The sequence below is a fragment of the Apteryx mantelli genome, unplaced genomic scaffold (assembly GCF_036417845.1).
Source record: "Apteryx mantelli isolate bAptMan1 unplaced genomic scaffold, bAptMan1.hap1 HAP1_SCAFFOLD_131, whole genome shotgun sequence".
NCBI lineage: Eukaryota > Metazoa > Chordata > Aves > Apterygiformes > Apterygidae > Apteryx > Apteryx mantelli.
In genome coordinates this window covers 148,781-175,236 of record NW_027118486.1, presented here as the reverse complement: position 1 = coordinate 175,236, position 26,456 = coordinate 148,781, and the positions used below count along the sequence as shown (strand labels likewise).

General features: G+C 38.5%; 1 protein-coding gene across 1 annotated transcript; it reads left to right on the top strand.

Annotated features, from left to right (window-relative positions):
• On the top strand, positions 1-25,634 carry LOC136995603 (transmembrane protein 164-like). Its single transcript, XM_067316822.1, has 6 exons — positions 1-652; positions 8,408-8,457; positions 10,289-10,355; positions 19,577-19,655; positions 24,916-25,016; positions 25,411-25,634. Exons 1-6 carry the CDS (start codon positions 188-190, stop codon positions 25,615-25,617), a joined length of 969 nt encoding a protein of 322 aa, XP_067172923.1. The 5' UTR covers positions 1-187; the 3' UTR covers positions 25,618-25,634.
• The last annotated feature ends 822 nt before the right edge of the window (positions 25,635-26,456 follow it).

The window sequence follows — 26,456 nt, the reverse complement described above, 5'->3', positions numbered from 1 at the left end:
GAGGGGCTGGCGGCGCCGTTCAGTGACCCCCTTCATCTGTAACTCCTCTCCCCTTGCAGGCTGTTGCTTGCAGTTACCGTCCTGGCGTCAAGAGGAAACCCCCAAATTTAGCCCTGCTCTGAGCTGGGCTGCTGGCTTCTGAAGCTCGGGAGGGAAGGAGTTTACAGAGGGGACGTCCTTACCTTTCATGTTTCGTCAGCCCGACAGCATTTTGGCTTTGATTCCATCTTGCTCCTACCTGTTGCCAGATAGTGACGGGGAGGAGAAGAGGCGCTATCCCACCATGTCCCGTTACAGCCTCCGTAACCTCCTGGGCTGGCTGTACGGGGGGGTGGACCCCAACTTTGCTGGCAATGGAGGGCCAGAGTGTGCTGCCTTTCTCTCCGGGCAGCAGCGTCTGCTGGAGAGCTTGGTCTTCCTCAGTGTGGGTTTTGTGGAGATCCTTCTGTCCTTGTGGAAGCTGAGGCAGCTGCATTTCAGGGAGCTGGAGGGTCATCTGCTACAGCAGCCCCAGGCTAAGCAGGAGAGCTTGGGCAAAAGTCTGCTACTGGTGGCTCTCTGTCTTGTCTTTGGGCTGGAGGTGGGGTTCAAGTTTGCTACCAAGACTGTCATTTACCTGCTGAATCCATGTCACGTGGTCACTATGATGCAGGTAAGGCCCATGTGTGATTACCAGGAAGTTTGCTTTAGCTTTATACTTGCAAAGCAGTATTTTTATATAGTCAGTTGTGGACCAAAAGTGCATAGCAAGGGTACAAATGTCAAGAATTGATATAAACATTTTAATACTGATTTAGTTTTTAACTGGCTGAACTGAAATCTCTGAAGAAACAAAAGTCAAATGAAAATACTAATGTCAGACTTCCTGCTTGGAAAGGCAAAAGATAAAAACTCTCATTAGTTACCTTTACCTGATTATTGCTTCAAAAATAGAAAATGCTGTTTCCAGTGACAGTAGTGGTAAAATTTACCAATTTACCAATTCACCAAACTTAATGAAAGCAGGCTATTGCTAAAGGACCTATGTAGTTCACAGGTAAGTTTTTCAGGTAAGCTTTTTTCAGGGATGCAAATGTGTTTTGTGAAGTTGTTGAAGAAATGAATTACTGCTTGTGCAGAATTTTGATTTTGACTTTCTAATTTTAAAAGCCGAATGGTAAGGAAATCAGTGTTACCTGTGTCACATTTGTCTGTGGGATGAAATAACCGGGCTGGCTGAGTACCTGTGGATACACTGTGTAACTTAATGACTTGTGTCTAGCTTGCAGATGCACTTTAATATACAGTTTGTGTAGCTGTTGGAATAATGGAAATACTCATAAACAATTATTGAACTGTGATATCTGTGATACGAGCTATATTTTCCAATAGTCCTGTACATGTATCTAGAAGTCACCTTCACTGAGACTAATTATTTTTGACATCTCCCAAACTCCTTTATTATTCTGTTTAATTTCTCTACTGCTCTAGCCTCAACACTGGACAATTTACAAAATTTAAGCTCAAAAATTAATAAAAGAATGTCAAAAAGACTTTCATAAAAGCTGCCATAATAAAAACATCTGTCTAATAGCAATAACAAATAAAAATCAAACCAATGTAGTTCTTACTCTCAGTCTCCCTTTGCAGAAGGCAAAGGATCTGAGGCAACTGATCTAGGCTATATCAGATCAAGCCAGTTCTTACTTTCACTCCTGGAGAGTATTTCCTGAAAAAGGAACGGTAACATTTTTTCTTGTTGTACCAGAGGTCTAAGGAAGACGGGTATCCTTTTAAGAGGGGAAAACCAAGCTCCTTACAGAAATATTCAAGACATTTACAGCGATTAACTTGCTGTTCCAGAACTTAATTAGTAGGGTATGTAAATTCCTTAGCAGTGATGCAACGTTAGCTCATAGGACTATAGGACGCTTGCTGCCCATAAAGTGGTAACAAGAGCTGTGCAATCAATTAGTCAGTATTGGTAATGAAGTGGATGTTAGAGAATATTGGACTGAAGCTGTCTAGAATTAATTGCTTAGCATAACTTGCTTAGCATTAGTAGCTAAATTTGCTGAAGCCTTAGGCCTCGGGCTGTGAATTTTTACCTAGATAAGTAAAAGGGGGCCCCAGAGCCGGTTCAAGCTGGAGGGATAAAGAAGTTACATGGACAGCAGGAGTAGCCAACCTTGAAGATAAGAAAAGAAACAGCCTGCCTAGAGACAATGAAGGGGCCCAAGGAAGAAGGGGAAGAACCCAGACCTAACTATTACTATTGGTCCAAACTATCTCTTAAGGGGTGGGGAATTTAGATTGTAAGGGTATAATTGCCCAGAGATTTCTTTGTTCGGGGTCCCTCTTCAGAGGCCCCCAGCTCGAGCTGTAATTACCGCACGTGTATCACTAAATTTTATTTCTCTCCAGTCTGACTTCGAACTTCTGCCTCAGCAGGAACCTTGGGTCGGACCCTGTTATGGAGGCCAGCGAGCCTAATAGTTTCCATAACATGGAAAACATAAGTTATGCAAGAGCTGCAGAAATAAAGTAGTAAATTTTAGCTACTCTAGGTAGTAGCCCAGCAACATATTGGGACATTTACATCTTGAAGTTTGAGTTTCTCTCAACATCTGAGTATGCTGGGGTTGTAATAATGCTGATTTAGGAAAATCTGCTTGCATCATGGCCTTTTTTTTCCCCCTCCACCAAAAGTGATTCATAGCAAATGTACTAAAGAGGCACCGCTGGATTAAAAAACAAACAAACAAACAAATAACCTCCCCCCCCCGCCCCCCAATTCCTTTCCTTTCTTACCATGTCCAATCTGGCAATACAGTTAAATGGAAAATAGAAAACTAGGTGTGTCTGACTGTGTTCTTCACCTCTTTCCAACTCATACTGGTGCGCTTGCGCATTGCTGAAGTCTAGATTTGCAAACTGTGAAAGATTGTTTGAATAAAATTATTTCTGTATGAACTGGAAAAATCAAATAATGGAAACCTCTGATATCTCAAAATTGATCTGATAATTGCAGCATAAGTAATGCTTTAAAGTGCAAGAAGTGAAAATACTATTAGGGGTTACCATAGTGCATGCAGATTAGAAAATTAGTTCGTATTAAGTGAGCTGTCAGGTTAATGTTAACATAGTTCATTGTGGTTTCATAAAGTTGCGGTCTTCTGTGAATTTTAGGTGTTTGTTCCAATATTAGATTTTTTTTCACACTTCTGAGATGTGGATGCATTTTAATATTTTTGCCCCTAGGAAAACTGATAGAATCAATCAAAGCCCCTAAACCTGCTGCAAGATACCACTTTATTTCAGTGGATATCTAGCCTTTTTTCCATGAATGTTATTTTTGACTTCTACCTAGAGATATTATTGCAATGTCAAGGAGTAATTTTTTTGTAAATTCTGACCTCTAAAAATGAATTTATAAAACAAAATACCTGTTTTTCCCAGTTCCTTATTTCCTTTGAGTGGTTATGCTTGCTTCCAGTGATTAAAAGGGAAGGAACTTAGCAGGAATTTGTGGAGGGCAAATGTAATACTTTGTGATAGCTACATATCGCTATCTTGCCAATGCTGCCAGGAAATTAAAGGTAGGGAAGGCATACTTTGCAAAATATTCCTTTTGGATTAGTTGACAAATGAAGAGTTGAAAGTAATTTTGAAGTCCTACAGAATGCCTCCTCTCATACATTACCATAGGAATAGTGAAGACTGCCTTTCATCTCTCTGTGCTTTTTGCATGGGAGGAGAGGATTGATACACAAGGGAAAGAAATGTTCCATTGACCTCACTTAACAGTGGTGTGAATCCTTATAGACTTTGTTCTGTTTACTTCGTAGAGAGAACAGTGCATCTAAGTCCAAACGAAGAAACGTTTTGCTCTAGGTCATGATGTTTCTGTCTTTTGATCCCTGTGCAGCTCTGTAGTCTCTCATGTGATCCTGTTTGTGATTACAGGAGTTTTCCTGAATGAACTCATGCAATATTATCTTGATATGGTCTTCAGAATAGTCCTTTTACGTACAGGCTCTACTACCTACCACAGTAATGCAGATGACTAATAAATTAGATTTAAGAAAATAATGATCTCTGATGTTTAAGGAACTCAGACATGGTATTTCTTGGAAACTCCATCAAGTACTGAATGACTGGATCACGTATATGTTCACTCTAGAAAATTTTTAAGCATATTACTGCAGGGGGGAAAATATCCTTTTCCTTCTTTGCAGTGTGTCCCAGACCTACAGATATCACTTGGAGCTTTCTCCTCTTTCTTGGTGCATGGCTCAAGAAATGGAATGTGGAATAGGCTGATTCTTGGGTTGGTTCAATGCAACCATGAGTTTAGTCTCTTTCAGGTCTCCTCTCAGTAGACGAATAGTTAGGCAGTGCAATCTGCCTCTTCCTTACAGTCTACAACTTATAACAGCCCTGCTGACCCATCATGTGTTCTGGTGTGACCTTTGTATTTGGGCTTGTGCAGAGGGAGTGCTGGTCGTGCAGTTCTTCATGCCAGAAATATTTCCCATGGGGATGGACGATATTTATGGCCTTGCAGAGCAACTAGGAATTTGACTGGCTTTCTGACTTCTGTTTTATTCTGGGTCCTCAGGCTTGAAGTGAACTTCAGTTTGCAGATTTACCAGTGTTTTGAATTTCTTTGTAGTTTATTACTTGAAAAGAATCTCAGAATCTCCTGATCCTGTGCTGGTGAAAGATTGAAACGCTGCTTTCTGTCTCTCAAGCATCCTGACTCGCAGTGCTGTGCCCGCATTAAGGAAACGCGCGGATAACAAGTCCTAAGACCACACACGATTTTGTATCTTCTCTTTCTCTCACTCCCATCACCCAAAATCTTTTTCAGGTTGAAGATTCTTGATGTGTTAAGTTGATCCATGTATAGAAGCTATTCAATATATTTTGATCGTTCTTGTTGACTTCTGTAACCCTTTCCCAAATCTGCTGTGTTTTCAGTGGCGTGTGTATAGAAGTGAGAGGGAAGGGAATGACTAGAACTGTGCCCAGAATTCAGCATGTCAAACAATGGATGTTTTATAGCTTATTTTTCCTCTCTAAAATGTTACTTTGTACATTTTGGGCTTCCAGTTAATTCTTTTGTCCTTCTTTTCCTTTGTAACATGCGAAAATGTAATGGGTAACACATCTGGCAAAATGAGGAGGGATATTGAGGTTGTTTCTTTAGCTTTTTTCTAAATTGAAAGTTTAGCTATTCTGCCTTGAATGTATGCAATGATGATCAGATAAAAACGTGTGTGGAAGAGCCTCCTTCAGTGTACTTTAAAAGAGATGTTGTCTTGTGTCTGCAACGTATCAGCTAGGATGGGGGCTATTGTCTCTGCTAGTCTGAGCAAGTAAAACCTTCAGAGTTTCACCAGGAAAACAGAAGCTGGGTACTCTTCACAGCCATGTCACTAACTTAATATGATATTGTTCAGTTTATAAGACTTGGCTGTTTTCTACCTAAAGGCTAAGGATGGTGTTTCCAGTATGAAAGTGAAATGTAATATTATTACGGGATGAGTATGTGAACACTCAATATGTTAGAGCTTATGAGTGTCTGCTGTGAACGAGATATTTTCAGGCTGCTAATTACTATGTGAGCTGAATGATAATGCTCTCTAATGTTTAAATGTACTCTGTGAAATAATCTTTTGTAAATCTAATACAAGGGGTCTGTAAAGCGTTCCTTTTAAGAGGTGGTGAGGTTTATTTATCATGGAAAGTAGGTATTTAGAGAGAGAGTGCTTGATATTAAATTGCTAAAGCTGAAACATTTGAAGATCTATTCCACTGTCTTTAAGTTTTAACATAAACATTCTAGTTAAATTCCCTGCTATCCTTTCCAAAAATGGAAGTCAAGCACATTTTTCTGAAAGATCCCTCATAACAGAGGGACTTGCATGCTCAAAATAGTAAATATTTCTTTTGCCATCACAAATCCTGAAACTGTGTGTGTTGCTGTAGAGCTGACCTGAAAATGAGCAGCTGTGAATCCTTTTCTCTTTTTTGCCTGTCTCTGAGGCAGTAAAGTATTTTTGATTAGGCTGATGTGTTCGTCTCAATCTTTGTAACTATTACGACCATACTTTTTAAATACTTGCTATTGTTTCACCACAATGGTGAGATTCAGCTGGTACACTAAGATTCAGCTGGTACATAGAGTTGTACTCTAGTTTTTCCTCTGCTGTTCAGTAATTGGAGTGCTCTGCAGTCAGAAAAATAAATGACTGGTGTGATTAAGACACATTTCTGTTTTGATTATTTTGTGTACACAGAGAAAAAAAAATATATATTTTTTAAGATGTAGGAGATAAAAAGAAAAAATAAAATATGTACTGGAGGAGTAGAATTTTCTTCATTTAAGTATGAACAATGCTTCTAATGTAACACCTCTCTTCTGTCATACTTATGAATGTAAGGAAATCATAAGATACCTGAATTTAAAGCTTCAAATAAACTAGTAGGACTCTAAGTGCCTTATCTCATGGAATGTTTAAAAAGTTTGACTAATATATACAAAGAGCATGGGAAAAACTAGGTATTATAAAAGACCTGTAGAAAACTTTTATGGTCCCCACAGAAGGGAAAATTTTATGGTCCACCACAGAAGGGATATACTCCACAGCTGAAGGAACTTTAGTCTAGTTAGTAGACAGTCTGTTGCAAAAATATCAAACGATGGAATAATGAAATGTAATTAGTAAGTGCTGGACACTTTTCCCAGAAGCCATATGGGCCTTAATGTGTAAGGTGATATATAGACCTCACATAAGATTTTGTGGTATATACTTTTTTTTTTTTTGCCTTTGCAAAGAAAGCCTCAACTAGCAGATTGTCATCATGCATCCATTGTGTTCGCTTACTCTTTAACCTTCCTTGATGAGTTGAAATGCCTTGCTTTTTGAATAGAAGACTGTAGAGTTCTGTACGACTAAGGAAAAAGATTTTTTTTTTCCTGTGAGTGTGTGTACATTCTAAACTGTTATTGAGACTGATGGACTTGAATTAAAACATACAAGTTGATTAGAGAAATAAATGGCTGTATATTAGGAACCTGCACTGGAAATAAAATATTTGAAATGTGCACATTTATTCATATGGTAATAACAGGCCCTTTTAGACACAAGGGCTGAATAGAATGATCCAGGCTTCAACCTTTCTATTGTTGCTGTAGCAAGTACATGACCTGATAGTAATTAATTTGAACATCTATCAGTTACCTGGCCAGGTAGGCCCTGTAGCACTTCAAAGAAATATGTTTGTTGAATTTATCCAACTTGTCCCCAAAGCAGATATGTTCTTCAGATATTCTCACTTGAAGGGATTTAATGATTTGACTAGTAGCCTGACAATGAAATAATCTATTGTGCACTTCTTTTAGAAACAAAGAAAAAAGCATGATCCATTTTTCACTGAAATACTTTCTCTCACAGAGCAGACTAAACTAGGTAGGATTTTCCCCCCCACCCTTTCCTCCCAGTAGTGGGCAATATTAAAGAAAAATGGTGGGGGGAGGGGGGGAGGATTTAGCACTGAACACTTGCACATTTTTTTTCTTTGTATTCTGAGTAAAACTTGCTGATATGAAGTGTTTTAAGTTGCTGTGAGAGGTTTGGACAACAGTATCAAAGGATGACGGTTATCCTTGAAAGTTGGATGGGAGACTGTTGCTAATCAACAATATTTTATTACATAAAGATTTAAACCAGGTTGTATTTATGACAGGAGTCTGGCCTATAAAAAGAAACAGATATATGCTGCTCACACTGCATTATGTTACTTTTCATCTTAGGAAATAGCTAGTTAATTACTGGTGAAATTTAAACAGTACTTCAAAAATACTCTATGGAAATAAGGCAACAGGCGTATTTAAAGATGACTACTAAGGTTATCCATAGAACGGATACTGAGATATCCTCCGGTCATGATAAGGTCCCTGCTGTGCTGAATACCAAGCATTTATGATGACAAAGCTCTCCTTTGCCTCAGCAGTGCAGGACCCAGCTCTTGAAGATCTAAGTGATTGGTAATACAGTAATCTGCTTTACAAAAAGCCCTGAGAGAGAGTTAGATATATCTATATCTAAATATATATATATATATATTTAATAATGACAGAATTTCAAATGGACTAGAGTTTGACTTGCTTCTTAGGAACTGGCAGAAGCTGAATCCTAGATGCTGCTCATACTGCTTAAATCCTTGTATATGTAGGTAATGTTAGACCTTTTAATTTGTTCATGATTTTTAGTCTTTTGCAGCTCTGCTGTAAAACAGTCCTTCTAGTTAGAAATGATCTGTGACATACAAAACTGGGGAAGAAAGATGTACAAAATAGAGTTTAAATAAGATTGTATCATTAATTTCTTTCTTTTTTTTTTTTTTCCTAATGTTTCAGATTTTTTTTCTTGCCTGTCCTCCGTGCCGGGTTGCAATGATTCTTCTCAGGTAATGCCTTGTCCTTGCTACATTTCTGTCTACTTGCATGATGTGCTTTAGAAGTTGATCATGGCTTAAGTCATAAAATATTAAGATATGCATCCAGCCCTTAGTTAGAAAGACATACTGGTTGGACTGAAAGATGAGACCTTGAAAAGGATCATGGCTTCAATTGTGGGTGCTGAGTCCACTTACCCTTGTTTCTTTTGTACTGGTGGTGGCTTTGGTCTCACTAACAACATCCATTAGTTGATGAGAGCACAGGTGTCCTTCTGCAGATTAACCTATGGGCTTGTTTAATTTATGTCATGTGCCTTGTACTTTCTGATTATCTTCACTGAAAACTAGTAGCTGATCTTCATGGAAGGCCATATGTACAGTATGGGTCTATTTTTTAAAATGTGGAGATAAGTTAAATAGTTAAAGCAAATTCTTACTGATTTGGCTATTTCTCAAATGTGTGCAATCTTTTCTATAATATTGCTTATCGTTACTAATTTTAGGAAGTGGTCTAATGGACTAGTGCAGTAGAGTCCAGTAAACAGCCCATACTTTTAACAGGTTTGTGCCTATAGGGTCTTAGAGTTCTTGTTCTCAAAGGCGCTCTCTCACGTGCATTGCATGATAGGGGTACCACTAGTCATGTTGTGGGGAGGGTCATGGGACTTCCCAGACAGAATGATAATCAGGAATGGCTGTAGTTGCCACCATGACAGTTCACTCGTCTCTTTCTTGTCTTGGTCTAGGCAGTGCCTGGAAAATATGATGCTGGGGGCACGCCTCATGAATTGTTTTGGAGGTGCTACTGTCTGGCTGCAACTTTTCCCTGCTGCTCCTTATTTGGGCAGGGAGTAGGCTGAATACAGAGATACAGTACTAGTGCCTCTTCATCTCAGAGAGCGTGCAAAGTAAGTCTGGTGTCTAGGAAATCCTGGAGTTACTATGCATTTGCAAAGGCCTGGTTGCAGGGCAGAGGCTGCAGTATTTGTTCTTCTTCAGAATGAGCCTTTCTGTTTTCTGAGGTCCTGATGTGTAAATGACATTTGAAGAACTGTTTTGAAATTGTAATACCTTTTTTCTTCCTCCCCCCCCCCAAGTTACTTACAAACTTTGTAATTTTTAATAGAGTTTATGACAGGCAGTGGTTGTATAATGAATTTTATGCCTTACTTTCTCTCTTATATAAAGTAAACTTAAACAGTTCTGACCTTACTTCTGTGTGCACCTGATGCAACAGTGGTTCAGGGAGAGAGGACTGAAAGCTGTACGAAATACAGCACTGTAAGTTAAATACTACTTTCTTTCCCTGTTCTTCTCTTGGGATTCACTGTTGCATCTTGACAAATATAATTCTTCTTTTATTTAAGTGACTCAAAAATCAGACTTCTTCCAAATTCCTGAAGCTTTAGTTTGATGTCACGTACGTTTATGGAGTTGGATGGAAGTAAAAACTTCGTCAAATATCTATTTTAAGCTCTGAAAGCAAAATGAACAGCACAATTTCAACCATTTAGCAGCCTGGACCATGAACAGGATTAATATGAACAGGCAGTCCAAACCTTCTAGGAATCCAAAGTTCATTCTAGAAAGCAGTCCTACTTCAGGAAATTATTTAAATGTTTATTTAAAGAGAGTTTTTATCCTGGTTATTGCAGTTAACAGTGGCTTTATTCAAATTCAAGCCAGCAGAATTTTCTCAGATCTCTTGCTACCGTTTATGAAAGACATACTACATAAAATACTACATAACTATACATAACATATACATATGACATACTACATAAAAAAGTTTGCATTTCATTTCCAATCTGTGAAAATAATGTCTCATCTCTCTTCTAAGGTTACAGATGCATATGTTAAATGGGGCCCTCTTGGCATTGCTGTTTCCTGTTGTTAACACGCGTCTGGTGAGTGTACTATACCTTTCCTTCTCTTGTGTGTGTTTCTACAATGCTTTCTCTAGAAACGTGCTTGACCCTTGCTTGAGCTGTCTTTAGAGGTGGCTAAATGACACAGATTTGGTTTAGGAGGTATACTTCTAAAATACTAAGCAAGTTCTGACAGTTAAAATTTCTTGCTGCATGTAAATTCACTGGCCATGGAAAACTTCTTTATTCCCATATCTTTGTTTCTGCAAATATTTCCTCCCTCTTAATTAAATTCAGCAGGATACATACTGTTTGCATAATGAATCTGAGTGATCTATAAATACCTGCTGGATTTGTGTATTGAAGAGATATCTAAGACACTGAGAAAACGATGGGATGAGAGTGTTTCACTCAAAGCAGGTAAGTTAGCTCTTTTGCTAAGATCTTTCTGAAGTACTAGATTATCACTGAGTTGCTTCTTTTACTATGAAGAACTTGCCACTTTGAATATGGTAGTCAGATTACTAACACTTGCAAGTAGCTGCCTTTCTTCATCCCAGTCCTTTTTGTAAAGCTATCTAAAAGGTGTTTCTTCTACATTGCTGGAGCAAACAAACTGCTTTCTGAAATGCAATTTTTTCTTTGTAAGTATTTTGACCGTGTTTGAGACAACGGTATTGAATGCCTGAAACTGAAGAACTAGTTTCTTTTCAAGCAGGTGCATGTAAAACTATAAATAAAACTTAAGTGTAAAAAGAAGGTTAGACTGTAGAATGGCTAAGTTGTGAGATGGAGCTGTCAAGCGTGACTTCTTTTGGAGGTCGGTTGCTACACTGCCCTACCTTTTGTCCTTGTGTTTTACAGGGTAAATTGATTATGGGGGAAAAAAAGTTAATGAAAAAAAGTAGTTTATATCTTTCACATGATTAGGTTAATTCAAAAGTCTAAGCTCTTTTGTAGGGTGGCAGCAGTGCATTCAGGAATGTAGCCGTGGCATCGTATCGTAACCAGGGTAGGTTTAATCTAGGAAACTTTGGCAAGCAAGACCAGTGAAGATGTGGCAATGCAGTTTGTGTAGGCTGCTAATACAAGGGCATATTCAGGGTTCGAGTTGTATAGTTGGTGCTGAAATCTCTGCTGCCAAAGTTTTGATATTATTGGTACTGAAGCAGGCTAGATTGTTAGTAGATGTATGCCTGTCAGCATCATTTAAGCCTTTGAATATGCTATAGATATGGTCTTTTATTTCAGCCTGGTGGGAGCTATTAGTCCTACAGATTATAGTTTGAATTAGATTTTTTGCTTCAAGTTATTTACCTCAATCAATAAGCTTTTTTCCTGAGTGAAGTCACGTAACAGCCCTCCTACGATCAAAGTGAATGCTAAGTAAATATATTTGGTTTTAGGAAAATTCACAGTCCACTTTACCAGCCTGTAAATTCCTGGTACAGGTCACTAGAATGGATCCAAAATACTAGTCTTGGAATTTTTTGTGATTGTGCTTATAAATCAATGTGGAGAGTTAATAACGTGGAGAGTGGAAGTGTGGAACAAAGTTCTTTGTCGGTTCCACCTTGATCTTTAAACTGACAGTGAACATGATGGCTTTGAAAGCAGCTTCAAGGAAAGCATGTGGCCCGTGGTTAAAATGCTGTAGTGGGAGACTAAAACAACTAGAAATGGGTACACGTGAGTATGGGAGATTCCTCAGGCCTGGAAAATGCCCAGTGTTGTTGGTGTCTGTCACCTGCTCTCCCCCCAAATTAGGCACAGCAGGGTTTCTTCCTCCAAGTTTTCAAAACTGCCACAAAATTCCTGTCTTCTGGAAGAAAAATTAGCCTGTTGGTGTCCTTAGTAATACTCAAACCTATCAAGAATTAATGCTAAGAAAAGTTGTCCTGAATCTGAGCCGGATAAAATATTTCTAAGGATTATTTTTAAGAGCTGTTATGCATGCACATATGGGTACGTATGTATGTATGTACACATGCTTGCTCATTTTTTTTCAAGTAAAGATACCTTTGACTTCTTTGCAAGAATTTTTTTTGTTGCAGTTATTTAAATGTTTCTTCTAAGATAGTGTTCACTCTTAACTTTACCTGCTTACATATATATGGTGTCTGGATAAAATGTTCATATCTGTATCTGTATAGCATATGAATTAATTATATTATTAGCAAGATTATTACTTATCTGTATTACTGGAGTCTGAAGTTGCCATTGCAGATCTTACAAGTGGTTGTCCATTTGCAAATCTTGACAGTCTTAGTAGGATTAAGTATAAAAATCTGCTTCCATATTGAATTTTATGGATGATATGTTGATTGGCCACACTGGTAGCTAGGAGACCTGAAAACTGAAGATTTTATTATGGATTTGAACATGGTCTCTTCCTTCCCTTCTTTAAGACTATGAAACTTTGCACTGAGACATGGTTTAGTTACCAGAGAAAGGATATTAATGGCATTCATCTGTAGGCTTTTGCACGTTAGAAATAATCTTCCATACAGCATAAGACACACATGCACAGAAGGCTTGATCATCGTTCTCAGATTTCAGTGTATTCAGTAGCGTAAGCCTAGAGTTTCTTCAAGATTTAGGTTGTCCTTCCTAATCTGGTAACTACACATATTCTTTTTCATACTAGAAATGCTTATTTTCAGTTTGCAATTGTTTTTCCTAAAACTAGTTACTGCTGAATAGAAAGGGCATTAAATGAAAAATTCAAATATGATTTCTTGATAATCGAATACTTCTCATTTCATATTTCAAATTAGGTAGCTTTCTGATTTCTATCGGATTTTTAGGAGTAACCTTTTAAGGTTAAAATACTAATGTTGAAATGTTTTAATAAATCATTAGCTTGTATTTTCTCTGATATTATAGTAGATCTCATTTATATTTGGGCAGTAGTGATTGAACAGGAAAAATACAGACTACTTATATAAAATTCTGCCCTTAACTAGAGGTAGAGGAGCCAAAGGACTATGTCCAAGAGAAAATATTTTTGGAATAAATACAGCTCTAAGATATTTTTGGCTTAACAGCTGCTTGCTAGGCCGGTCTCTTTTCTGTGTGTCTTCTGGCACAAGATAATATGGGTGATGTTTTATAGCACTGCAGCTTTGGCCCAAATTATCTCTTGGTAGACACGCATTCTGCTCTATAACTGTCATTGCAATTGTCTGCAATGACATTTTCCTGAAAGCACTGAATAACTCTTAACACTTAGTCGGAAGTTCGAAAAAAAGCGCAATAAATTTGTCCATGCTCTCTGCTCCTCTGCTCTGATTTGTAATGCCTTCCTGAAAAGCTTTTGACTCAGTCAGGAATGGTCATCATTTTATGCCTCAACTTTTTATTTCAGTTTTGTGATATTTTAAGACATATATTTTACTGTATACATGGTTGATATAAAAAATTTGTATAGCTAGTTACATCTGTAAAGAGTTGTAATAGATAGTGTCTGGCAGAAAGTAAGAGCATGAGAAGCTGGACACCTGACCCAACTACTCATTTAAAAGTGGGGGAGGGAGATCATGCTTCTGGGCAGGTAGGTGGGAGAGAGTTCTGAGATCAGTGAGATCAAGGAAACAGGAGACTGTTGCTTCCCATCACCTTGAGAGATTGTACCAAACTGACATCTTCTATCTTGGACTCAGTTCTACAGATGCCTGATTGTGTCCCTAGAGTCATTACATGTAAGCTGGTTTGTACGATCAGATTGAGTGACCAGGAGACTGGGATGCCTTTTTATGAGATACAATAAACATCAAATCTAGCACTGGTCAAATAAGGAAAACACTAATAAAAGTTAAAATAAACGCATACCGTTGAGCTCAGCAGTGCATTGAACAACTGCATTTTCCTAACTTTCTTGGTCAGCTTCATCCTCTGTAGTGACAGGCCAAGAAAAAAATTCCCTCTCAAGTTAGCAGCGTTTGGGTATGTCATGAGTTGGAATCCTGGGGGTTTGCCCTAGCTGGATTTTCTGGCATTTGTATACTAGTAAAAATATAGTTGTTGTTCTTGTTTTGTTATGTTTCTGATCCCCTCCATCCCTGTAGCAAGGTGTTTTTCCTAGTCCTGTGTTCCACCATGTCTTAACTCTACTAATCTTCAGCACAAACAGATTCTCTTTATAAATCTCATGACTGTGCTTGTGCATGCTAACACTTCCCTTTGGTAGCAGATGCAGATTCTGATTCTCTCCCTCTGTGTATATATGCCCACCCTCATAGGATTAATTGAAAATGAGAACTAGATAAAACTGGATAGAACTGATCAATTAATGCTACCTTAAGGGATTATATTATAATTCTCTCTACTGACTGGATTGTGTAGACGATGGCAGATGCCTACTTGAAATTGAGATTAGGGTTTTTTGGGTGGGGGGGATGACACTCGTCAATATGTATTTGTATCAGTTACAGACAAGCAGGTGTATGGCAGGAAATCTGAATGCAACAAGCTGCCCCTAAAATATAAGAAAAGGAATTGTTGCAAATAAAATCTGGGGAAACTGGTTGAGACCTTAGCACAGATGTCACACGGATGGGTGCCTGATACTTAGCTACAGCCCTGTTACTCACTTATTTTAAGTGGCTTTGCTGTTGACATTAATGCCAACATTAGCATATCTTTATTTTTGCCTCACTCAGGTATGTGGGAATCCCTTATCTGATCTATGCCAGGTGGACAAACTGGTGCCTGAGCTGTAAATTGGCTGAATAGTGTAACAGTAACTTGAGCCCTGGTCAACTTCTTGGCTACTTGCCAGTTTGGATGTCTGCTTGAGAAATGAGTCCTAGCAGGACTGGAAATAATCTGTTTTCTGAAGGCCACTTGTGTTTTTGTTTTGGATTTTTTTTTTCTTTTTAAAGACTTCCATGTCTGTCCTTAGACCATTCTCCTAAACTTCTCTGGCAGCTGTCTCTCCTCTGCCAAGTAAGTTATTTGCTATCCTGAGTATGTTGAGAAGTAACCAACATCTGTTACATGGGCCTAGTAGCTGTTTGCCCCATGATTTCTGCATTGTACAGCTATACACACACACACACACACACACACACACGCGCGCGCACACACAGCCCCTATCTCCCATTTCCCATATACTGTGGTTTGCTTTTCAGGTTAAATTTAAAAATCTGCTTGTGGTTTATTTGTGGATTACTGACCCTGTCTAGGAAACTAGTCCTTAATTATAAGTTATGAATCTGGGTTACTGACTGTGTCTAGGAAAGCTACTGGTACAGAATGCCAGTTGATGTTTCCTGCAGACACCTAGCCTTCCTGCTGGGTGTGCTATAGAAAAGGGCAGAGTTGGATGACTTTTGTCCCTTTTTCTGTCATACCCTGCAGTCTTTGTAGGGGATGGTGGAGGGAGAGTTCTTGCACAACACGGTGCTTGAGCTGTTGTTGCAAATATAAAACCAAGGAATAAATAATTAACAGAGGGAGGAGTACTGCTTTCAGAAAATAGAGCAAAGTAGCAACCTCCTATTCCACTGAAAACCAACTGCTGAGTTGAAGTGGGTTTACACTAGTTGCCACACTTTGCAGGGCAGGGAGGAACTCGCATCTAAATATCAGCACTTCGAATAGAGTTCAGCCCAGAAGCCTATAGTTTTGAAGAGCTTTTTCTAAATCTTAGTGCAGTCAATGGAAAGACCTAATTGTTTCCTTAGGGCAATAGCTGGTTTAAGTTAGGGCATCCCTTACGTGCTCAGAGGACTGCTGTTGATGGCTGTGACTTTTCTTGCTCAGATAAAAGACAGAGACGAGTTCTAATCCTTCATCACATAGTTTCTCTTTTCTGCAGTCTCACAAGCAGTAGAAGTGGCTGCTAAGAGTTTAGCTAGACCACTGAACGTAACTTACCTGTTCCTGGGATGAAAACTTACTGCCTGCTCACTATTTATTCTTGGTACGTCTCCAGTGAGCCCTTAGCAAGTCTCCTGGGAATGTGGCACTTCTGAATCTGCACCATACTGGGCTGATGTGGGGGCAAGCAGCAGATGTGGCTACTTTGAGCCGAACTCTTCCTGGAAAAACAAAACACCGTATATATCTTCTAACAAAAATTTCATCAGAAAACGTAAAAACTGAATAGTCTGAATGTTTATTTCAAAATATGCTAACATAGTACTCTGGATATGGTATGCCTGTTTGAAGAATTGTGTATGTCAGTATTAGGTTGTGTTTTGAACATAGCACGATTTTATACCAATGTTAAAACCAGTGACTGGACAATGAACAGATTTTTCTTCGAGTAGGAACCTTTAAAGGAAAAGAACCTATTATCTTGAGTAACAGGGCAGCCTGTACTCTGTGTTCATTTAGACTGTTAAGAGCCTAGAATATGAGTTAGTAGAAGAAATGGATGATTTGTCATTTTGTCTTGTACCTTTATTTGTTTTAATGCCCTGAGAAGGGAAACAAGGTGAAATGCAGGAAGAGTGATGCTAGCAGCCTGCAAGGGAGAGAGGAGTTTAGGGCAAACAGTCAGCAAACAGATTGAAAATTAATATACAGATTTCAGAGTGGTCCATCTTGGTAATGAACATTCAGTGTTTCTGAATGTGGGGACAGGTGTGGATAAAGAAATATACCATCAAGACATTGGTCTGTTACTAGGGAATTCCTTGTTGCTCTTGAGAGTGGCTGCTGTGTTCCACCAAAGGCATCTGATGGGAGAAGACACGTCTGTTGGGGCCTGTGGCAAGGGTCTACTTTAGTTTGTTGGAGTCTGGATTTAGATCCTCATGGCCTTTGCAGCTGCATACCATCAAATGAATTGATGATGAATTAACTCAGGAGGCAGTATTCTGAGCTCCTTTGTGTTCTGTGAATAAGTGTTGCTTTGATTTTTGGATATCTCAAACTTGATCACATTCTAAACTGCTGATTTGTTTTCATGAAGAGGTTTTTAAAATCCTGGATTGACGGGTGATCCTTTCTGTGTTGTCTCCACTTGCAAATTCTTGTTGCACATTCAAGATACCTATCTGCTATCTGTGAATGAGTGTTTATTGATAAAACAATTTACACACCAGACCTTTAGAGCCGGATGAGTCAGTTGTTCTGTACCACTTTACAGTTAATCTTTTGTGTTTGTTCTTTTCTCTTTATTGTAGCCTGGCTGTACAGCTTGAGTGCCTGGCTGTACAGAGAAGTCTGCGTTGTCAGTTCCATACCAGGAAATGCACTTGCATAATTAGCCGGGCTTCAGAACAATCAATCTTTCACAGCAAAAAAATGTAGTTTTGTTTTACACAAAAAGTTACTGTCCACACTACTGCGGCAAAATAACTGTTACTCTGTTCTCAGAAGTGTCCTGAGTGTGATGTTTGTGTAACTGACCCTCACAACTCGGCGAGTGCAGAAGCCCTTATGAAACCACAGGATCCTAGAGAAGGCTCCTTGGCAGGGACTGAGTGCCTCGTGTTGTATTGTTTCTATTAGGAGCTATTGTTTCTGAAGTGTGCGTATTCCAGCTGGGAGAGGTACAGGGATTTTTTTCCATTACTAAAGCTGCGTTAGCCTCTTTTCAAATCTTCTTGTTTGATTTCCTTATTTTGCCCTAGGTGTCTTTCAACAGGTAATACAGGAGACAAAAGAAAGATTAATATTGAAGAAACTTCAGGATTTCTGTGAAGTTCTTGCTTTTGCATACTATTATCTTGGTTGGTTTTATGTTTTGATACAGAATACTTGGAGCAAGTTAACCCAACAGCTTGTATGGAAGATCCTTTAGCTTACTCTCCCAAGAGTTGGCTGAACATGTTGGAGTTTGCAATCAGGACACTGATAGTGTTTAAAGTATTCAGCTGGGGGATGCCAGGACTAATGGAATCCAGCTGTTGGGTTTAACAGCTTTTACATTCAAAATTGGATTTAAAAAAATTGTAGACTTTAAAACATCACTGTAGTATTTACCTGCTCTTTATTGACTTATTTAGGAAGAAAATTGAACTGTTTCCATCTCTGACTTCTGCTGATGCAGATTTTTTTTTTGGGGGGGTTTTGGGTTTTTTTTTTTTTTTTTTGAACAGACAAGCCATGATAGTAATACTTGCATCCGGAGTCACTTTAGCATTTTAGCATTTAAAATGAGCCTGCGTTTAAACCAAAGCTAATGATTTGGCTTTGCATTATTCCTGTGAGATTTCAGACTCAAGTAAGGGTATTGTCCAATTTTCACATCTGAAATATATTAGAAAAGTATGTCTTTTCAGCCTTTTAAGTGAACTGCAACAACAACTTGGATTCTGAAGTTTGAATTTGAATTTTTCCTGCCATTGTTCAATTTTAAATGTGTTATGGTCTAGTTTGAACCTTTTTTTTTTTTTTTTTGTAACAAATGGATATAGACAAAAACACTTACAGGAGATGGGAATAACTTTCAGATATAGTGTATTACTTTTTCTAACTCGTACAGAGCTAGAATTAGAATTAGTTGGGCTCTGGTTCAGGTTAATTTTAGAACAGTATTATTTTAGCACAGTCTGTCTGACCTCTCCTGTGAGAGGTAACATGAATTCAACTAAACAGACAAATGTCTAACAGTAATTTCTCAAAAGTTGTTAGTGGTAAATCAGGTATTGCTCATCTGCTAACAGGTAACTTGTTTATATGCATTCTTCTGCAGCTTGAAGATTGACTGGTATTCGTCTATTTTGAATTTTGTTGGTTTTAAGAGAAGCGCAGTAGTTTTGCACATGTGTGCAGTTTGCTAAATCAGGTCTTTTGAAAATTTTTGCACAGGCTCTCCCAGCAATAACTTATTTTTCATTACAATGATTTTAAAATATCTGCTTTATAGCCTTCTATCACTTGCAAGCTAGCAGTTAACTTTTTTTGTAAATAGGCTGCTGCCATGTGGGGGGGTGTTTGATTACTTTGCTTTTTTGCATTGTTGTTGGTAATTTATGCTAACTAGGAAAAGGAAGAGAGCAAGCTTATGTTATCTTATGTTATTCCTCCTTTATTGTGCTGCTGGCTAATTTTGCGAATTCTCTGCTAGAAGCACTGTATTGTGTTAGCGGCAAGGAGGATGGGACGGGTACAGATAGCTGCGTTTTCAAAGCACTGACCATTAATGTCTGTCATCACTTTGTTAATATACACAGGTGACAGAAGAACTTAAATGAAGGGATTCTTGTGGGGCATGAGGAGCAGTTTTCCTTCTTAAAAATGGTTCCTTGTGACTCAGGTGTTAATAATGAAAAATATTTACAAATGTTTTCCTTATTCCTCAGCTCCCATTTGAAATGGAAATTTACTACATCCAGCATGTGATGCTCTATGTTGTGCCCATCTATCTGCTGCGGAAAGGAGGTAGGTTGGCACTTTGCCCTTTGTATGTTGAATTCGTCCCACCCAATGGAACAAGATGTGCCTAATGGCTACCACAAATTTTGCTCTTTTTCTTGAAGTATATATTACTCTTTTGTATGTTGTTACTTAATAGCTTCTGGTGATATGTTGGAGTTCCATCCTGGATAACAGCGTCAGGCCCTGAATTAGGGGAATAAAAAGATGGTCTTTTGCCCAAAGGCTTATGTTGTTTTCAAGACTTTTGCCTTCTTGGATGTTTCTTGGGAAGTACTGCACCTTAAACTGAGCTGAAAAGATCTCTTTTTATCATTAGATCCCAGGTAAATATTAATCAGCTAGTTAGATAATTTCTTGGAATTTTGAAGCTCTAATGAATTGTAGTGGCACACATTAGTAAAATAGGCTAGCTTGCTTGTTGTCTGCTCAAACAGGATTACTATCTTGCATTCACTTTACTGTACTGTTGCAGTAAGTGTGGGAATCCTAAACCATTGCGCCGACAGGGGGTTTTCTAATCATCACCCCGAGAAGGTAATGTAGAACGTGTTCCTCAAGCGCGATGCTTTGTCCCCCTCTAGTGTTGATGTGCCCTCAGCCGCATTGTCCAGCAGAGCTGCATTGTTTCATTTAGGAAATAGAAGCTCATAATGCATGGTCTGGATGTTCAGTAGCTTCAATTGACAACCTAGGGATGTGATGCCAAGCAGTGGGATACAATTTAGCACATGCTCAGAACAAATTCAGCCTGTTTCATTCTGGTGAATCTCTTGTGTTTTACAGCAGCAGCCGCCACTTATAATCCTTTGCGCTTACTATACTATAAGTTTGTAACCTTCTTTTTGTTCTTGACTATTGAGTGAAGTGAAGTAAAAAATGATCCAAAGAAAAAGTGAAGTACGGTAATTCAGAGATCATTCTGTTTGTCTCTTGTTAGTGAAATATGCCAGCCACATATTTGTGCTGTGAGCAAATGGTATCATTCCACAATGGTATGGAATAAGAGTTAATATGTGGCTACTCCTTAGCAGTAGAGTTCAGGTGATAATCCTTCTTACAGTTTGAGATCTCCAGCATATGGAGCAATCTGATGTGTGAACAGATGTACCTGAAGTTCCAGGAATATCCTTTATGCTTAGTCAGAGGCCTCTGTATCAGTGTCACTTCAGTGTCAAACAGCGTCGTTGTATGGTTCAGACATATTAGACTGCAGGGGGAGCTAAGTCTCCAGCATCCTCTTTGTTAAGATGGGTGTGCAAAATTCACAATTCAAACCCAGGTTGTCCACACTGTGGAGAGAGTAAACTGATTTGGTTGTATTTTGGGCAGGGGAAAAAAATAAATCTCCGCTTGCAATCAAAAGAAGAGTAATTTTCTACTACCTTATGCTTAGATGGAAATACAAAAGAGTATTAGTTTCTGTTAAATTCTGTAAAGATTTTCACAAGCCTATTTTTTGAGAAGTTTGAATAAAAATAAATAATTAGTAAGGACACTAGAACTAGCACAAGACTTCATGGGGGAAAAAGTATAAAAGAAATGTAGTCTCTGTTCCTTGTTGATCTTTAGATTTTAAAGCCACACTTCCATTGCCTAGATGACAAAATTAACTATTTGACTTGTCCAAGGTCACATGAGTTCTTATTGCAGAAGCAGATGATGAACCCAAATCTCCTGAATCCATATTAAGTCCTTCCCAACAGCGCTACTGAAATAATAAAGTTTAAACTGAAATATCCATTACCATGTATTTCAACACAAGAGCAAATATACAGCCTACTTGGATGCCCCTGATCTGGAATGGTCTCAACTGTCTGGGGCATGAGCGTTTCTGAGAATGAGATTAGTGCCAGACTGGCAGTCGGATTAAACTTTTTTGAATGTGCTTAACATACCGTATAAGAACTGCTTGTGATTCGTAGTGAATAGAGAGATGGCGAAGCTCACCGCTACATATCGAAATTGATTTCCCATGTGAGCAGCAAATAGCTTGTGACAAACCCACCGCAGGCCGTTCAAACAACCTCTCAGTTGGATCTCAGTTTTCCTTTTTGTATGCCATTGTTAACAGACTGTGTGCTAAGGAAAGTAGATCACCCTGGCCTGTTAAACAGTCATCTGTTGAATAGCACTGTTGCAGAGAGGTAGAATCTGTAGCGATTATTTATCTAATGAGAAATGTTCACAGAATATCCCAGATATGAATTTAAAATTAGTATCCCAAAACACATGTGGGAATCCAGATCGCTCTGAAATGTTTCTGTGTGGAGGTCGTTGTTTCCTTTTTGTCCCTCGATGTCTGGATAATGACACTGCTGAATATCATACTATTGTTTTCAGGATTGTGAAGTCTAGCAAGCGAGGGGGATTTTCTATTATTTGGTGAGATCAGAAGTCTGTGGAGTGTGAGAGTAACTTTTTTTTTTTTTAATTTTGCAAGAAAAAAAAGAGGATGTAGTAGTGCAAAATTCTTAGCTGGAAGAACCTGAACAGCTCTCCTAAGTGTCTGCTGAAACATGATTCTCTGACTAGATTGTTCGAGCTGGATACGAGAAACATGGGTTCAAAGCCAAACTATGCCATTGCTCTGCTTTGTAATCTTGGGCAATTTACTTAATCTCTTAAAGACTGCCTTCTTCCTCCAAGCCTGTTTCATAGCTAGGACCGCTTGTCTATTTTAGAGTTTTACACATTGCCTAGTGAAACAATGTAGGCCCCTAAGTTGTCCCCCAAATATCAAGGTCTCTGAATCCTAGCTTTTCTGAATGTTTACCTCTTTAGTCTAGTACCATCTGTTCTCAGGCTTTATAGAATACTTCTGAAATAACATAAGTAAATGTCAACCAGGTGAGTTCATGTGAAAACAAATATGGTATAGCACTACTCTGCCAGTTCCTGGGAGCTGTTTTAGATAGCTTAACTTATTTAAGTATTATTTTGTATATTGCATCTAGGTTAAAAATGCACCTAAAACTGCAAAGACAACACTAAAAACTTTGCAAGTCAAATGACATTTTCTTTACAGCTGGGGAGGCAGCACAAAAGTTTATGTATAGCTTGACCAGGTCACTTAAAGTTGGTACTTTGGTAATAGAGCTGTGGTCGCTTAAGCTCTGACACCAAAGCTACTTGCTTCCTCCCTCACTATCTGTAATGAAAAACCATACATCAGGTGGTATCATGTATCTGCCATCTTACCGACGTTTTCAGGTAGCAGAGTTTAATTAATATCATTGCTATTTAAGTAAAGCTTTCTGTACTAGTTTGTAAACAGGATACCCCCCAGCTCTTAGATCATACTTGCTAAGTATGTTAGAAGTATTAGACGAGTCTGAATTTTCTCCCTTTAACTACAGAGGACTCCGTTATTCATATCAAGTTCACTTTTAACTTTGGATTTTGCTTGTAGTTCAGACACTTCCTCTGACCTTCATCCGCCCGCTGGAAAAGAACTCTTATAAGCTGCCTTATGCTTTCAAAGTAGCTTCCCTGCTCCTCTTTGTCATGGCTGCATCAAATCACAGCAATGGTATGCAATTGTATTTTGGGTAAAATTACAATAATGTTGTTGTTTATTAAAGTCACAGTGAGAGCGATTGATATATGGGGTGCATACGTGTGCTGTCATTCAAGTATACAACCAACTTCTTGCTCTTTCCTGACTAGGAACGGAGCCGCTGTGTTATTTTCAGTGGACAATGGATAGCTCTACTGCTTTAGAATGTAAAGTGCAGGTAATTTTGGGAAGAATATTGTAACTTTCAGAAATTTCTCTTTAAATTACATTGATTTTGCTGTAGCTACCTGGCATGACAGCCAAAATTACAGAAAAATAAACGCAGGAAAGGATTGTAAAAGGGCAATAAGGATGGAGAAAGCAGTCCTCTGGTGGTTTTAAAACAGAGAGCATGCATGACTGAATGGTGATGCGGTGAAGCAAGGAAAAGGAGTTATTTGCCTTTTCCTTCATAAGATACCGTACATAGGCATACTCATACCAGCTTTAGTGTAGTGAGTAGTCATAGCTACCTACACATGTGCATAGTTATTCTCAGTCCCCAGTAGGCTTGTACAGCCTATGCTGAAGTCTATTGAATCTTTATGGTTATTGCGGAATGTGCTAGCTAGTGAAGGGTAATATGAATATGCCCATCTCTGCTACAAGGCATCGAGTAATGAATATACATATCAACATTTGATAATATCTAACAGGGCAGAGAGCAGGCAAAGGCAGATAAAAATGACAGTGTATTTTTATAGTTGTCTGAAAGTCTACAGCTTTTTACAGAGTCTGAACAGCATGACAGTGTGCATCTTTTTTGTGTGTGTGTCCCTAGGTTATTAAAGTCATAAGGAAAGTAATATTTTCCCCACATCTTATTAACGTGTCTGTTAGTAAGACTGACAACTCTGTAAGCTGTTTCTGTTCTCGCTATATGTGTGACTATTTAATTCTAAAAATAGTCTTGCATCTGAAGGTACTTTTATTTAGAGTATTCTTACTTCTTTGGTAAACTCTAGATCATGTGACATTGTGTTTTTTTCACTAAATTGCCAAAACTCATTTTCAGGAGGAGAGGCCCAAAATACTATGGTACCTGCTGCTTCATTTGAGGGGGACAAATACTTTACAGCATCTGTGATATCTACTGAACATAAAATTGTTTATAGGGTATATTTGAGAGTATCTCCACAGCAATTTTCACTTAAGAGCATGGTCTGTCACTAATGGATTGACTACTTTATAAAGGTTTTCTGTTCCTATGCATTATTGGTGCAAATTACTTGAATAGATGTCAACCAACAATAAAATAGGAAATGGCTATCAAGCCACGCTCCAGTACAGGACTGCGCAGTAATTGCCACTACCTGGGTTAGTTCTGTGCATGCTAAAGTCATAGCTCCCATAACGAGCAGGTGTCTGAGTACGATTAACAACCTGCTTTTAGATACATTTAGTACTTCTGTGTTAGAAGGAAAAATTAGGTAAATGAGGTGAAAATCACTGGTGTTGGTGGAAAATAGGCAAGCTTAATGAGCTAATATACTGTACGTTTTAATGTTGGAGCAGAAGGAGGGAAGAAACTGATCCAGATGCTCCAGGTAAGAAGTAAGGTTCTCAAATATTAATTACTATAACAGTAGTCACTAGGTTATCAGCTAAAACCAGATACCCCAACATCTAGAGGAGAAAAGAGGATTTTCCATGAGTGTTTGGACACAGTAATTCAGCTGAATACTAATGTATTCCTTTCTTTTCAAGGCATCGACACTCCAGAACCACTCTCCAATTTCTGGTGGGCTCTTCTGTCTACTGGGCTTATGTTCGTATATCATTTTAGCATCTTGCAGATTCTGGGATTGGTAAGTAAATGTGCATTAGTACATGGATAGTTTGCAGGTACATTCAAAGTAAAAACACTCACTAGTTTTTCAAAGTGTTCAGATTCCCATGGATAAAATTACTTGAATACAAACTTTTAATTGCACATCCTAACGGCCATTTGTATCTCATGTTTCACAAGTAGTGGCAAAACCTTGTATAAATCAGCTATGCACGTGTATAAATCCATCTCTTAAATGCACAACTGCCTTCAGATCTGCTTTCCTTCTGAAAGCTGGCCTACTGATGGTGAGCAAAGGATTGCCAGCTAAACACTTTTGATTACTCTGGTAATTTGAAAATTACCATTTTAGGCGTCTGAATCAGTGCAACACAAAATGTTACTAATTTATAAATCTGTTGTCCATTTCCTAGGTCACAGAAGTGAATTTGAACGACATGTTATGCCCAGCCATCTCGGACCCTTTTTATGGGCGCTGGTATCGAATCTGGGCATCTGGACATCAGACTGTCATGACTATGACTCATGGGAAACTTGTAATGCTACTGTTTTACAGCGCCGTCCCCATCTTTAAATGTAGCGTGGACTTGTTTAGATTCCCCACTAAGAAAACAGACTGAAATTTCTCCTCGGGGAATAGGTACATACAGGAAGCAGAGACACCTATACTCCTACTGGAAAAGAAAGAGGAGGGATGAGAGGACTGTGTGTTTATACTTCTTCCCACAGTTTATTGCCTCAAAAACACCTCTGTAATCAAGTGAGTGTTTTAACTGCTGTTTCTCACTGTTAATTGCCAATGGCAAAATTAGTGGCCTTATTCTGGAAATGGTCCGTGTTTTATACATTTTGTGTAGATTACAGTAGAATCTTGCGAAGCCACCCTTTAAAATTAGGCCCAGGATCTGTCCACATTCCAGCAAAGAGAGTGTCAGTGCTGCCTCGTTTTATGACTTTTTTTCTACTAAATATCAGTACACTTACATCCCGGAATAGGAGATAAAGCTGAATTATAACTCATCACTGATAAGAACAGAGCATATCTTGAAGTACATCATCCTAGCTTAACTCTTAGTGCTTGAATGTTGTCAAATGGTCACAGTGAAGAAATGTACACTGAATCTCCCAGTGACAAGTGTGAAACAATGAGGTTCTACTGTATTTTCATTAAGCTGGTTGAAAATATGGGAGAATAACAACAATAACTTGTTGCAACAATATTTGTAACAACAAAAATTGTTGCAAACAAAAACTATGTTTTAATCGGCTACTTTATTTATAAGCTGCTGTAGATTAATATCCAACTAGGTCCCATTTGTCTTAAAGCTTTGGAGATGTTTTTGAGTGACTGGAAAAACACCAGGTTGAAACTATTTCAAAAAGCCGTGTAACATCTAGGCTAAAATAGGTATTTCATCCACTGTTCTGACCTGCCTTTGAACAAGATGGTTATTGACAT

What these genes read in the sequence shown, in the direction of transcription:
- LOC136995603 (XM_067316822.1), top strand. Translation starts at nt 188, where the DNA reads ATGTTTCGTCAGCCCGACAGCATTTTGGCTTTGATTCCATCTTGCTCC. An exon ending in CTGTTGTTAACACGCGTCTG is followed by an intron (nt 10,356 to 19,576) that starts GTGAGTGTACTA and finishes CTTATTCCTCAG; the next exon opens with CTCCCATTTGAAATGGAAAT. An exon ending in CTATCTGCTGCGGAAAGGAG is followed by an intron (nt 19,656 to 24,915) that starts GTAGGTTGGCAC and finishes TTTCTTTTCAAG; the next exon opens with GCATCGACACTCCAGAACCA.